General features: G+C 37.3%; 1 protein-coding gene across 10 annotated transcripts in view; it reads right to left on the reverse strand.

Moving 5' to 3' along the window:
• The window catches only part of CRB1 (crumbs cell polarity complex component 1), a 282,191-nt gene that overhangs the window by 53,251 nt on the left and 212,921 nt on the right, over window positions 1-16,019 (reverse strand). For 9 of the 10 annotated variants that reach the window (XR_008536849.1, XM_009440300.5, XM_054657037.2 and 6 more), the window contains one exon: window positions 3,056-4,012. The exons of the other annotated variant lie outside the window; for it this stretch is intronic. Coding sequence is in view for 8 of the 9 variants with exons in the window: in XM_009440300.5 (XP_009438575.2) it covers window positions 3,056-4,012 (957 nt within the window). In the remaining variant the exon portion in view is untranslated. The remainder of the gene's footprint in view (window positions 1-3,055; window positions 4,013-16,019) is intronic. 10 annotated transcript variants of the gene reach the window in all.

Below are 16,019 nucleotides of genomic sequence, written 5' to 3' on the forward strand. Positions count from 1 at the left end.
CAGAAGCCTGACTCTTCAGCAATCCTATTTCTCAGAAATCACAAGCAACTAGTCAGCATGTGTGATTTGCTACATGACTTTAGAAACACCTGAAGACACATGACTTGGCTGTGGATTTGGAAGGGCGATACTCATACAAGTGGTTGACATGTCATGAAGAGGAACAACATATACAGATAAAAAACAATTTTGGCAAGCTTTAATGATTGATGGAATACAACAAGGTGAAATTTAACAAGAATAAATAAGAGCCACTTCGATCTAAATGTGCGTTTATAAGATTAGAGTGGGAGAAACAGGACTATGTGGCATCATGAGTGACAATGATACAAAGTGACGCAATCACGAAGTGTGGCTGCCAAAAAGTCAATGTTGTATAAAGCTGAAAAACAGAAGCACATTATCTAGAATAAGGGAGGTTATGGCCCTGTGTGTCACTGTATCATCCAGCACATACAGACAACACATCTTAGAAGGAATACAAAGAAGCAAATATATTCCAAAACCTGCAAGCAGCTGATGAAGTGTCGGAAAACTATGTCATATGGCAAACATTAGAAGAAACGGGATGTTTAGCCTGAATAGAAGTGATGGTTTAGATGGCTCGAGATACTTTTCTTCAGATATTAAGTATTCTCAAGCAGCAGGCAAGTTGAGATTTTTATTTGCATGTCTTCCAGAAATGCAACATGGTCAATGAAGGAAAGCTACGGGCAAATCCTATTTTATTTCAATATAAGGAAATAACTTTTGGGCAATTTTTGGCAAGATGGAGTGAGTGATCTCTCTATTTGTGAAGGTGTTTGAGCAGAGATTTGAGCCACTACATTTGGCAGGTACAATTGTGTTAAAAATTCAGTCATAGAATGAACCTTTTTCTATGTCTAGGAAGCTATAATTCTAAGAGAATAAAATTCTCAAAATCTAGGTATATGGCTGAAAAGAAGAGATATGTAAATTGCTTTTGTAAGTCAAATGTTCGCCAGAGAGCAAGAGGTAGGTGATGCCATTTATTCTGAGTAGTAGTATCTTGAATGCTTCATGTTCTTACAAACAGTCAACACAAGATATGCTGAGAGAACCTTATGGACACTTCTGTGAACTAAGCTTAGTTAAATCCTTTTCAGCACTCTTTCTGTTGAGAAATTAGATTATTTAAAAAAGATCAACCTTGATACATTGGAAATCACTATGTCTTTTGTGTTTAGTCAGCCACCAAAATCCTCTATCCAGTCTCCTTGTTCATTACAGTGTATACCATGGTTGGAAAACATTGAGCCAAATATGAGTGCAAGTCATGAATGGGCTGAAGTTTGCCTTTGTGCTTTTTAGTATGTCTCCTCCCTCTTGCACGTATATGTACTGTAGCAGAAAGACTCCATGTTCTCATTACTGCTTAAAAGCAGTTTTTAGTGGGAATAAACTCTCCAGGAAACATTCCTTCAAGATAACAGAAAATACAGAATATTTTAATTTTATAATGAAGAGGTGATATGAAAAATATAATTTTCCTTAAATTTATACCAAGAATTTTCAGAAAGAAAAGATTTCACAGAACTCTCTCTGTCTGTAAAGTGATCTTTTGAAGTCAAATATTTTCATGAGGGTTAAGCAGTTTCAAATAATGTTGGAGTATAAGGAAACTGGGAGAAGTGGGGGAAGGGTAACCAATTCAGGAACTTGGTTTGAAAAGTTCATGGTTTTCCAAGTTGGATAAAATAAAGAAAACCAGAACCCACTGGATTGGCATCTCTTGAATCTATTTACTAGGACAGTTAACATCACCATGGTCAGTATTAACCTCATCGGTCACTGCATCTGGAAGCCAGTCAAAATGAGTCAGCATCTGTTTGTTATTTTGTATATGTAGTAAAAATATTGCCTTAGGTCAATTAAATTTTTCTTCAAAAAGTGAACATTGCCTCAGCATAATTTCCCTTTTTCTCCTTAAAAAAAATCACAAAACAACTTGCCATTCTACTTAAAATATTACGTAGAGCTAGTAGATGCCATACTTCATTGTCAAGCAGGTCCATGATTTGTAATGAATATTGTGGTCGGGGGAAACCCTTGAGTAGTTTCTAATAATTCTTAGACATTTGAACATGGAATAGAGTATAGGCTAAGACTGGTTTTAATTTTACTTCATATAAAGCAGAGAAGACTACTTACCAGATGTTGTCCTACTTCAAGTTACTCTAAAATCTTGGGGTAAATTACAGCTGAACTTCAAAGCAGTCCGTTACAATTACTTCTCAGACTTTTTCAACGTATGATAATAATAATAAAAAGAAACAGGTATATATTGATCACTATCAACAGCAATCTCTAGAACAATGTTGGAAGTTAAGGATTTTGAAATACTTTGCAAACTGTGGTTTACTAGAAAAATTAGATCAATTAGTTTATGGCATCCACCAAGTTCTACTATTGTTACTTTCCACATTTTCTTTTCTTTTTTTTTCTTCTTAAGACACCTAGTATATTATCTGTCTTCTCCAGGGCAACCTTGGAAAAGATACCTTTGAATAAAATTGGCGTTTTATAAAAACGCTATGCTTAATTATGATTGTGGAGCAAGTGTGAATTGCATGGAAAGGAGAGCAAGGAAATGAATATTTACCGAGAATTTACTCTGCACAAGATATCATGCTAGTATGTGGCACTGACAAATTTTATGTCTAAGGTTTTTTTTTTTCAAAAGATTATTTCTCTTTCAAATAAGATTTACAATAAATTTCTGATATGTGACCAATGGTAAAATTGCAGTAGCATTTTGCAAACACAAAGATGAAAACCTCTTTGGAAAAGAGCTATCTGCTTATTTTTTTTACTTCTCTGTATGAGTGAAACTGATGTCCTATGAATCCACTCAAAATTAATTAACGCACATCACTGCCCTCTTCTTTTCTTTCTCATCAGTGGGCAACCAGCAGCAGAAGTCCTGTGGGGTCATTATGTTTCATAGCAGGCAGAAGCAGTCTGGCTGTTTTTGCTGTTTCTGCTCTGCTCTGAGGCATGGCACTCCTAGCCATAGCACTCAGCTTTCTCTCACCTCTCAGACAGTTGGGGCCTTTATAGGGCCTGTGGCAGTCACACTGGTAACTCAGCCACAAGTTGATGCAGCGTCCTCTGCTTTGACAAGGTTGGCTTTCACACCAATCCTTTCTCACACAGCCTGCCTTGACATTTAATGATGAGCCAGACGAGATGTTCTCCAGGGTAATGTGATTCCAATCAATTTTAATGTCTTGGAGACAGCCTACAAACGAAGGTGTGGATGGTATATTATAGAAGTTAAGCAGAGCAACACCATTGCTGGTCATTCCCACTGGTAAACCACCCAAAAAGGAGTTCTGAAAAGCACATATTGATTGATCACTTTCAAGTGGAGAAGGAGCTTTCGCGATGCATTTCTCCTTACAGGAGTCGTCGATTAAGGTAAGGGTCACAGCCTCTGCAAATATTACCTCCACGAAATGCCACTCTCCATCGCTGGTGTTGTGGGAAATGAACAGAAGCACCTTTGACTGATTATTGACCTGAATTGATAAGTGAATGTAGCCACTTAGCAGCTCCAGCTTCACAAACACATCCCTGTTGCTTCGGAAAAGTAGAAGAGCCATTGGCTGAACAGTCTGAAACCTGAGGGCTATGTCACAAACTGAGCCCTTGGTTGTCACTGAGCCACTTTTGACCCACAGGAAGCCATCGCCCTCAAATGAAAGTGTGGTTGCGATTTCACACAGGGACCCGGTGTAGCCAGATGGACACAGGCAGCTGAATCCATGCTGGCCATCTTGGAAGTGAGGGATGCATATTCCATTATTTAGACATTGCTGATGGGTACAGCCCAGGAGAATATCAGAACAGTCCCTTCCTCCATAAAAAGTTCTAGAAAGGTTATCAAATGGGCAATGGCAAGTATAATTCCCAGGCAAGTTCTCACAAGTACCACCATTTTGGCAAGGGTTTGAAGAACATTCATTGACGTCTTCTTCGCAGTGGATTCCTGTTAAATAATAAAAAAGGGCTAAAATCATATATATTCACATCAAAAATAGAAGTTTCACGTAATTTACTTGTATAATCTTGCGGAAGTGCATGAATAGCTCAGGTTTAGGACTGTAATGGAGTAAAATGTAAACACTTAATAAAGAAAAGTAAAATCAATTCTATATTCCACCTGTGTCATGAAGAAAAAAGATGCAGACATGGCAGGCTTTGTATTCTTCCTCTAGGAATAATTTGCCAAATACTGTGATTGATTCCAACTATCATTGTCAGATATACATGCAGCACTGAATATCATACAAACAAAAACAAGAAAAAAGATCGCTCTTGGCACTGATGTAAGATACAATTTATTTATTTCGAGACTTTTTTCTCAGACATTGTATATTCTGTCCCTGGCTGCAGATTTCACTCTATTCTACTTGGAAACAGTGATTTTGCCTTACATCTTGTTTATACTTCCCCATAATTCCTAAAAGTTTGCCAGAAATATAAATAGTCCAAACAACTCTCACCATGAAGGACTTCTAAGGTGAATGGAAGGCCCCATTTCCTCCTTCCCTGCAATGCCAGTGTAAAACATGATGTCTATACCATAACAAGCTCCTTTCCTGTTTATTATTTTAACTTCACTTTCTACTTTTTTTTTTTCTGACTCCAAGTCAAAAAATATATCTAATTAGGGAATTATTAGAATTCATTTTTAAAAAGTAACATGAATAAGTATAACACCTTTTAATAAGCGTGGCTGTTGCTTTTCCAGGGAGATTCAAATGAACAAAGAGTAACAATAAAAACGGACATATGCATAGGACTTTATGGTTTCCCCAACATCTTCATTCAAATTATTATATTTGTGCTCACTACAATTTTCTGAGGTTTTCAAAGCAGATATTCTTAGTTCTCTTTCACAGAATAAATTGAGGTGTAGAAAGAGTGAAGTCTAAATTCCAAAGCACTTTTAACATCAGACCCTAAATTAACTAGTTTTTTTTGTTTGTTTGTTTTTTGTTTTTGAGATCGTGTCTTGCTCTGTCGCTCAGGCTGGAGGGCAGTGGTGCAATCTCAATCTTGGCTTACTGCAAGCTCTGCCTCCCGGGTTTACACCATTCTCCTGCCTCAGCCTCCCGAGTAGCTTGGACTACAGGCACCCACCACCACGCCTGGTTAATTTTTTTTTTTTTTGGTAGAGATGGGGTTTCACCATGTTAGCCAGGATGGTCTCGATCTCCTGACCTCGTGATCCACCCGCCTCGGCCTCCCAAAGTGCTGGGATTACAGGCATGAGCCACCACACCTGGCCTAAATTAACTAGGTTTTAAAAATCCAACCTGGCCATGCTCGGTAGCTCACAACTGTAATCCCAGCACTTTAGGGGGCCTAGCCGGGTGGATTGCTTAAGGCCAGGAGTTTCAGATCAGCCTGGCCAACATGGTGAAATCCTATCTTTACTAAAAACACAAAAACTGGCCAAGTGTGGTGGCGCATGCCTGTAATCCCAGCTACTCTGAAGGCTGAGGCAGGACAATCTCTTGAACTCAGGAGGTGAAGATTGCAGTGAGCCAAGATTATGCCACTGCTCTCCAGCCTGGGCGACAAAGCGAGACTCTTGTCTCAAAAAAAAAAAAAAAGAATCCAATCTGACACACCGTTTTTTAATTAATAATTTAGTGTATTCTCATTTATTGTTTGTTATTAATATGCATGTCTTATTTTTCCATTTAACTCTATGCCCAAATGTGTGTTTTTAAAAATTTAATCCAAAGATTCCTATATTGATAATGTTGGATCAGAACCCCAGCTATGCTGCTTGATTGTGAGCAGGTCACATATACTTTCTATATTTGTTTCCTCATCTATGAATGGGATTTATAATAGTATTTACATCACGAGGCTCTTTTAAAGATTAAACCAGTTAAGACATGTAAATATTCATAACATTGTTTGGTATATAACAAGTTCTCAATAAGTTTTGGCCAATACTAAAAAGTAGTAAGAAAGAATTACCCTCTAATGACAAAATTCAAATAGTACTGTAGTCATTGAGAGAGACTATTTAGAAAGTGTGGGCATGTGTAGTGTCCTGTAAATTGTGTAATTTTATATGAGAAATTTACTTGGACAGCATATTAGTCTAGAATCTCATCAAGTTGTGCTTTCCATGAAGGAAGGAAAATGTCTGTTTTATTCACCAATGTATGTCTAAAACATAGCATAGTACCTGGCTTGTATTCACCATTTAGTAATTAATTTTGGAATGAATGAATTCATCATGACCTTCCTAAAGTGATTAAATATTTATATAATGCATTTAATCTGATCCAAAACCAAAGTGATCTTTTTGTGTAAACTTTTAGACAAACGTATGCAATGTTAATCTTTGACGATGTACTGCCATTTATGGTCTACACATCTAGGCACTTGATTGGACTCTACTGTACTTATATTTTACTGTACTGGGATTACTTTTTTTTTTTTTTTTTTTGTAGCTGAGAAGCAGCTTTAATTTGGGGCATAAGTTGCAAGTCCACAGCTTTATGATCAACCTTGTGCTGCTCTGTAAGCTTGTATTTATCCTTCTCTGTGCAGAAGAGTCTCAATCAGTCTCTCTATGTTGATTTTCTTTTCTTTTCTTTTTTCATACAAGCTTTGTCAATTCAAAAATATTTCAAGCTCTGTGAAAACCGTGGACATGTTATAATCTTACTTAGAGATGCCCACAGCACCTGTACAGTGCTAAGGGTATGAATGATTAAATGTTTGATGGATAGAAAGAATAGAACTGAAAGGAAGTAATCTATTTGTTATATAATCATCCTGGGAAGCACAGAAAACTGACACAGGAATTACAGGTAAACTACAGTATATTCTAAAGGGGTGTTCCAATACAAGTTTAATATAACTGAATATGAAAAGTTGAAACTTTTGTATTAGAAGATATTTTACTTAAACTTGATTTTCAAAGGATTTTAAGAACAAAAAAATTAATAACAAGTATTTGATTGAGGGTAAAACTATTGAAAAACTGATATGGCATAACAAAAGCAAAACACGATTTTTTCTCCTACCCTATCTTGAAACATATTTAACTGGGGAAGGGTTTCATTGCCTCTAGATAAGTCTTCAGCAGACCCCAGGACTTTTCAGCTCACTATTAGATAGTAGTGTCAAGATCTCTTAAAAAAAAAAAACAAAACACAGCAATTAGAATGGTCAGTCACATATAATGATCAAAAGTTTCAATGCAATTTAGAATAAAATCGTCTTTGTCTGCTAGGCTAACTTCAGGCTGTCTTGAAGGAAGATTTGGAAGCCTTCTTCCCTCTTTCTATCCTTCCATTGTCTCCATCTTCAGATTTATGTGTTTTGTCCCCTAGAAGACTGAAGTTGGTGGCAATAAAAGGGGGAAGGGGGTACAGAAATTATTCACTTGACTGATGCAATATGGCTCCATGGTTTCTGAGACTGGGAGGTGTTTAAAGTTGGTATTTGTTATAAGGGACACTTATGACTTCCTTGGAGCCCACTCTATTCCTGCAGCTGAGACTCACTCTAGAGAACTGTGAAGGCAGGCAGATGTTGCCTCTCTTTTTACTGGCGGCTCATATTTGCTCCTTCCCCAACCCCTTTGCTATTGGTTTACTGACGTTTACTCCTTCTTCCTTCTTTATCAACTCTTTTAGTGGGATTCTTTGACCTTCCAACAGAGGCCTATTGGGAAGAACTATTTTCACGCAAACTGCCTACTAATGCTCCTACCATGGGTTCCCCATCTAGACCACAGGATTCACGTACCCTTAACCTGCAGTAGGAGGGGAGCACATTTACTTTCCAACACAGCACAGCAGCAATTCTTTCTCTCTCTTTCCTGACGCCTCGGGTTAAGAGTCATCACGCTTTCTCATCTTTGGATTCCTCAGGCGGGTGGAGAATCTAGTCTAAGTTTCCTGTTCCTTCCCTTCCACCAACTTTAGATGACACTGGAGCACTCCTGGAAGCTATGGTCACTCTGGTTTAGAACGTGGTATCCAACCCTCAATTTGATGAGTAAGGTTCAACTCACAACACAGCAGCAAGCCTCTCCAACGAAATCTCCTTATAGACCCACTCCTTCAAATTGCCTCTGAAGAATTTTCACACATCCCTGACATAAGTATAAACCTTTTGGCCAGGCACGGTGGCTCACACCTGTAATCCCAGCACTTTGGAGGCCGAGGCGGGTGGATCATGAGGTCAGGAGTTTGAGACCAGCTTGACCAATATGGTGAAACCCTGTCTCTACTAAAGATACAAAAATTAGCCAGGCGTGGTGGCGTGCGCCTGTAATCCCAGCTACTCAAGAGGCTGAGGTGGGAGAATAGCTTGAATCTGGGAGGTGGAGGTTGCAGTGAGCTGAGATTGTGCCACTGCACTCCAGCCGGGGCAACAGAGCGAGACTCTGTCTCAAAATAATAAATAAATAAAATAAAATAAAAAATAAAAAAGTATAAACCTTTCAAAAACCTAAAGTCTGTTATCTGTATTTACTTTAATATCTTGTGTTTTTATTTCTTTCATAATTCACTTTGGTACCTGACAGCAACCATATCTTGACCCCTTAGATGAAATTTCAATTGACCATTTTTTCAATTTATAGAATAGCTACTCTATGATGTACTCTCAGAGTACTCTCAGACTACAAACTAGAAGGCGTAAACATAGCCTGAATGTATTTACAATATAATGGAAGGACAAAATATATATTTATGAAAATGCATTGTACATAGTATGTTCCCAGCAGATGTCAATAATATATGAGAATAAAACTCAGGCAACATTAGAGCATATTTAGGAAAGTTTTAGGAAAAATACTTTGAATGATAGATAATGAAACATCTTTAGATATGAAATCTTCATATTAAATTAAGTCATATCAATAAATATTGATTACATATCATGTATAAAATATTGCAGATAACATGAAGTTCGAACTAGTCCCTGTCCTCAATGAATTTAATAAAGGAAAAGTAAAACAAATTTGTGAAAAACTAAATGATAGTGCAAGTCAAGACAATACCGAAGAGATTTCACTAGACAGTATACAATAGATTCTAAGTGAATAGTTTGGGCAGTAGCTGCTGCAGAGCCTCTGGAGAAGGGTATCTCTTCAGGCCTGGCTGGGAAGGTCTTATAGAAATAGAATTTAATATAGGTTTTCAAATATAGGTGAAGTTGATAAAGAGGTCCTTGTGGCCGGACGCAGTGGCTCATGCTTGTAATGCCAGAACCTTGGGAAGCCGAGGTGGGCGGATCACGAGATCAGGAGATGGAGACCATCCTGGCTAACACGGTGAAACCCCATCTCTATTAAAAATACAAAAAATTAGCCAGGTGTGGTGGTGGGCACCTGTAGTCCCAGCTACTCGGGAGGCTGAGGCAGGAGAATGGCGTCAACCCGGGAGGCGGAGCTTGCAGTCAGCCGAGATCACACCACTGCACTCCAGCCTGGGCGACAGAGTGAGACTCTGTCTCAAAAAAGAAAAAGAAAAAGAGGTCTTTGTGTGTGTAAATAAGTGAATAAACAAAACACTCATCGATGGGAAAGCTTAACATTTAGAGGTGACAATGAGTTTGGCAATCTGGTTGGCATGTACAATTTACCTAGAAAAATAAACACACAAAAGTTAAATGTAGCCAGAGTGGAGAAGGTCTGGGAACTTACGAGGTTTTTAGCTGTATTTATTTATTTTCTGGCAGTGGGGAGTCATACGTAATTGTTGGACAGAAAACCAACATGGTTTCTCATAAAGATCACCTTCACAGGGATATGTAACAGAATGAAGTGGGAAGAAACTAGAGACAGGAAGACCAACTAGGCAGCTATTAAAACTATTGACACATAAGCTTATTAGCGCTTGAAATAAGATGTTTATTTCTTTACAATTTACAGTACACTCTCATTTATCCTTTGTGGGCAAATAAGTGCAGATGGTCGTGCTTTCTATACCATTGCCTACTGTATTTTTTCTTATGATTGCTAAAATTTATGCATTTGATCTTTCATAAAATGTCAATAATTTGATTATGTGTTTCTTTAAATATAAACAGAAAAGCAAGTTTTAAATTTTATCATCACTTTAAAAAGAACAAAAAAAGGAGAGAAAGCCTGTATTAAGATCAATAGTCCGAAGAACAACAAACAGAATTAGGTATGAAAAGTAGAATGATAAACAGCGATTTATGCTTTTACTTCACTTAAAATCAATTCATTGACATGTCCAATGTAAAATAAAGTCCAACATATTTATTTGATGAACCCAGAAAACTAAAAGTGGGAAAAAAGATAAAAATGTCTCGTATTGGTTATTGGAGGAGCTGGGCAAAGAACAAGATCTGTTGTCAATCAAGATAAAAGGATTAGGGCATATTTATGGGGCCATTGGGGCCATTCAGTCTTCTAAATTGGGTATTTTAGTTGAATACAAATTGCTTATTTATGTGCAATGATTTATAGTATGGGATGGATTACTTGAAGCTTATTGTTATTTGCTTAAAGTCAATTAATTTAATTAAAAACTGTCACCTCATTTTACTTTCCTAAATTTTTTTTAGTTCAGTATCTGATTCCATCATAATACTGTATTTCAAAAATAATCATGATAGCAAAAATTTTTACCACTTGGTATATCTCATATTTCCTTGAGAATAAATCATATTAATGGATAAAAGGAACGTAGACTTTATATTTAGAATTAATATCATTGGATATGAAGATGATTTTTGTCATAATTCTCACTTTGCTGAAGCCATGGTTAATGAAATATCTAATATAAAGTTATATAATTTACCCTAGATATATATATACAAGACATATATACAAAGACATATACAAATGAGGAAGTTTCATCTTGATCTGTTTTAATTGACTTAGGATTTTAAAAATTTTAATAAATAGAAATCAAAGTAGAAATTATCTAAAACCAAAAACTCAATGCATAAATATATCCACTTTTCCTTTCTCAAAAGTTTGAATTTTCATTTGATAGTAATATCTGTTATAGCACTAAACAATAGTTGCTAAATAAACATCTTAAAAACACTAAGCATGTTGCAAATTAGCGTATATAAGAAGAGAGTTAGTTACCTATGAGCATTGCCATTAAAATGTGAAAACCATGTGTCCTGGCTCCAAACATCTTTCTGTTAAAAAAGAGGTATCCATCCAAACACCTACTAGGTTGACAGAGTGAGTTTCTGATCATTTTGGACCATATCCAGAAGTGTGGGCTTGTTCTTCAATGTCACCTCTTTCTCGCAGGTAGAGAGTATGCGGACTTGGTTTTGACTCATTTCCCTCCAAGCTGGATCAGTGGGGCTTAGTGTAAGACTCATTTGTGCTGCTTACCAGGCAGATTTGTTATTCTTAGATCCTATCCCTGCTTAACACATGGTGCCTCCCCTTTTTAAGTCACACTAGTGAATGTTATGATCACAACACTGAACGCTGACAGTATTATTATGAAGAAATGAATTTTGGGAAATCTAAACACAGAGAAGTATTTTGGACAACTTCTGTTGTGGAAAATTAGGGCCTGATTTTATTTTGCTTTACAACAAAGGAAATGCTGTTTTTGTTTTTGTTTTCTTTTGTTTGTTTTCCTTTTGAATAGTGGTTAAGAAATTAATGGCAACTCCAAATCTATTAAGTATCTATGCAAGGGATAGAAAGGAAAGAAAAATTAAGAAAAAAGAGTAAAGGCTTTTATTAATTGAGACTGTGGCAAGAGTTACTTGTGTGGTGCTCTCAGACAAATTCCAGCCTCTATGAAAGACCAGTTATGCTCCACTCCTTCTACATCCAATGGCATTTAATTTTGTACAAGAGAATAATTTGAATATGTGAGGTGTTTGAGATACACTTAAGAGTACAAACAAAAAAGTGATTCTTTTTTGTTTCTTTTTAACATTTTCTTAAAGGGGAACCTGAGGACCTAGAGAGGTTTCACATAGGCAGTATAAGCTGAGAGGTCATGAAGCCCCTAGAACTACCATACTCCCTAAAATTCTCACAATCAGAGCAATTCCTTTAGGTTGAGACCTTGTCTCTTAGAAGCCTCAGTAAAGGTGAAAATGTTACCTGAGAGGGGCAGTAACTGTATCACGAAATAGTCATTAGTGCCTTATCATGGGCAGTGTATGCCAAGTTAAAAAAAAATTGCCAGGTAACTGAGGTCAGATAAGTTGTGATGGAAACCAGTAATAAGGCAGAAAATGTGTGATGCAAGAGACATTGCAATAGTGCATGTATTCATTCATTTATTATTCATTCATGTTTAAAACTTATTTATCAAGGCCTTAGTTTGACTGCCACTATGTGAGTGCAGGAGATATGATGGTGAAGAAAAATAGATATAATCTTGCTTTTTGAAGCATACAGTCTACCCAAGCTTATAGTAGTGGGGAAGCCTGAGCAGACAACAGCCTTGAGGACTGAAGGAGGAAATGTATCTATTGGGGGCTACTGGGTGAGGGTGGTATGAGAAGGAGAGGGAACATATTCAGGGTTCTGATCAATGGACGTACTTGGAGAGGCATTTCTAATAGCCCTCAGGGAATCAAAATGATGAAGTAGAATAAACATGGACTTGGAGTCAGACTATGACACTGACTTTTATATTAATCGGAGCTTTGATACTAGGCTATGAGAACTTGGGTAAATTAGCTAATGTATTTAAACTGAAATTTCTTATAAAGTAGAAATAAAGCCTATGAAACAATTATTTTTTATTTGTATTTTTATTTTTATTATACTTTAAGTTTTAGGGTACATGTGCACATTGTGCAGGTTAGTTACATATGTATACATGTGCCATGCTGGTGCGCTGCACCCACTAACTCGTCATCTAGCATTAGGTATATCTCCCAATGCTATCCCTCCCCCCTCCCCCCACCCCACCACAGTCCTCAGAGTGTGATATTCCCCTTCCTGTCTCCATGTGATCTCATTGTTCAGTTCCCACCTATGAGTGAGAATATGCGGTATTTGGTTTTTTGATCTTGTGATAGTTTACTGAGAATGATGATTTCCAATTTCATCCATGTCCCTACAAAGGACATGAACTCATCATTTTTTATGGCTGCATAGTATTCCATGGTGTATATGTGCCACATTTTCTTAATCCAGTCTATCATTGTTGGACATTTGGGTTGGTTCCAAGTCTTTGCTATTGTGAATAATGCCGCAATAAACATACGTATGCATGTGTCTTTATAGCAGCATGATTTATAGGCATTTGGGTATATACCCAGTAATGGGATGGCTGGGTCAAATGGTAATTCTAGTTCTAGATCCCTGAGGAATCGCCACACTGACTTCCACAATGGTTGAACTAGTTTACAGTCCCACCAACAGTGTAAAAGTGTTCCTATTTCTCCACATCCTCTCCAGCACCTGTTGTTTCCTGACTTTTTAATGATTGCCATTCTAACTGGTGTGAGATGGTATCTCATAGTGGTTTTGATTTGCATTTCTCTGATGGCCAGTGATGATGAGCATTTTTTCATGTGTTTTTTGGCTGCATAAATGTCTTCTTTTGAGAAGTGTCTGTTCATGTCCTTTGCCCACTTTTTGATGGGGTTGTTTTTTTCTTGTAAATTTGTTTGAGTTCACTGTAGATTCTGGATATTAGCCCATGGTCGGATGAGTAGGTTGCGAAAATTTTCTCCAATTTTGTAGGTTGCCTGTTCACTCTGATGATAGTTTCTTTTGCTGTGCAGAAGCTCTTTAGTTTAATTAGATCCCATTTGTCAATTTTGTCTTTTGTTGCCATTGCTTTTGGTGTTTTGGACATGAAGTCCTTGCCCATGCCTAAGTCCTGAATGGTAATGCCTAGGTTTTCTTCTAGGGTTTTTATGGTTTTAGGTCTAACGTTTAAATCTTTAATCCATCTTGAATTGATTTTTGTATAAGGTGTAAGGAAGGGATCCAGTTTCAGCTTCCTACATATGGCTAGCCAGTTTTCCCAGCACCATTTATTAAACAGGGAATCCTTTCCCCATTGCTTGTTTTTCTCAGGTTTGTCAAAGATCAGATAGTTGTAGGTATGCGGCGTTATTTCTGAGGGCTCTGTTCTGTTCCATTGATCTATATCTCTGTTTCGGTACCAGTACCACGCTGTTTTGGTTACTGTAGCCTTGTAGTATAGTTTGAAGTCAGGTAGTGTGATTCTTCCAGCTTTGTTCTTTTGGCTTAGGATTGACTTGGCAACGTGGGCTCTTTTTTGGTTCCATATGAACTTTAAAGTAGTTTTTTCCAATTCTGTGAAGAAAGTCATTGGTACCTTGATGGGGATGGCATTGAATCTGTAAATTACCTTGGGCAGTATGGCCATTTTCACGATATTGATTCTTCCTATGCATGAGCATGGAATGTTCTTCCATTTGTTTGTATCCTCTTTTATTTCCTTGAGCAGTGGTTTGTAGTTCTCCTTGAAGAGGTGCTTCACATCCCTTGTAAGTTGGATTCCTAGGTATTTTATTCTCTTTGAAGCAATTGTGAATGGGAGTTCACTCATGATTTGGCTCTCTGTTTGTCTGTTGTTGGTGTATAAGAATGCTTGTGATTTTTGTACATTGATTTTGTATCCTGAGACTTTGCTGAAGTTGCTTATCAGCTTAAGGAGATTTTGGGCTGAGACAATGGGGTTTTCTAGATATACAATCATGTCGTCTGCAAACAGGGACAATTTGACTTCCTCTTTTCCTAATTGAATACCCTTTATTTCCTTCTCCTGTCTAATTGCCCTGGCCAGAACTTCCAACACTATGTTGAATAGGAGTGGTGAGAGAGGGCATCCCTGTCTTGTGCCAGTTTTCAAAGGGAATGATTCCAGTTTTTGCCCATTCAGTATGATATTGGCTGTGGGTCTGTCATAGATAGCTCTTATTATTTTGAAATACATCCCATCAATACCTAATTTATTGAGAGTTTTTAGCATGAAGGGTTGTTGAATTTTGTCAAAGGCTTTTTCTGCATCTATTGAGATAATCATGTGGTTTTTGTCTTTGGCTCTGTTTATATGCTGGATTACATTGATTGATTTACATATATTGAACCAGCCTTGCATCCCAGGGATGAAGCCCACTTGATCATGGTGGATAAGCTTTTTGATGTGCTGCTGGATTCGGTTTGCCAGTATTTTATTGAGGATATTTGCATCAATGTTCATCAAGGATATTGGTCTAAAATTCTCTTTTTTGGTTGTGTCTCTGCCTGGCTTTGGTATCAGAATGATGCTGGCCTCATAAAATGAGTTAGGGAGGATTCCCTCTTTTTCTATTGATTGGAATAGTTTCAGAAGGAATGGTACCATTTCCTCCTTGTACCTCTGGTAGAATTCGGCTGTGAATCCATCTGGTCCTGGACTCTTTTTGGTTGGTAAACTATTGATTATTGCCACAATTTCAGCTCCTGTTATTGGTCTATTCAGAGATTCAACTTCTTCCTGGTTTAGTCTTGGGAGAGTGTATGTGTCGAGGAATGTATCCATTTCTTCTAGATTTTCTAGTTTATTTGCATAGAGGTGTTTGTAGCATTCTCTGATGGTAGTTTGTATTTCTGTGGGATCGGTGGTGATATCCCCTTTATCATTTTTTATTGTGTCTATTTGATTCTTCTCTCTTTTTTTCTTTATTAGTCTTGCTAGCGGTCTATCAATTTTGTTGATCCTTTCAAAAAACCAGCTCCTGGATTCATTGATTTTTTGAAGGGTTTTTTGTGTCTCTATTTCCTTCAGTTCTGCTCGGATTTTAGTTATTTCTTGCCTTCTGCTAGCTTTTGAATGTGTTTGCTCTTGCTTTTCTAGTTCTTTTAATTGTGATGTTAGGGTGTCAATTTTGGATCTTTCCTGCTTTCTCTTGTGGGCATTTAGTGCTATAAATTTCCCTCTACACACTGCTTTGAATGCATCCCAGAGATTCTGGTATGTTGTGTCTTTGTTCTCGTTGGTTTCAAAGAACATCTTTCT

This window comes from Pan troglodytes, chromosome 1 (genome assembly GCF_028858775.2).
Source record: "Pan troglodytes isolate AG18354 chromosome 1, NHGRI_mPanTro3-v2.0_pri, whole genome shotgun sequence".
In the NCBI taxonomy this organism is placed as follows: Eukaryota; Metazoa; Chordata; class Mammalia; order Primates; family Hominidae; genus Pan; species Pan troglodytes.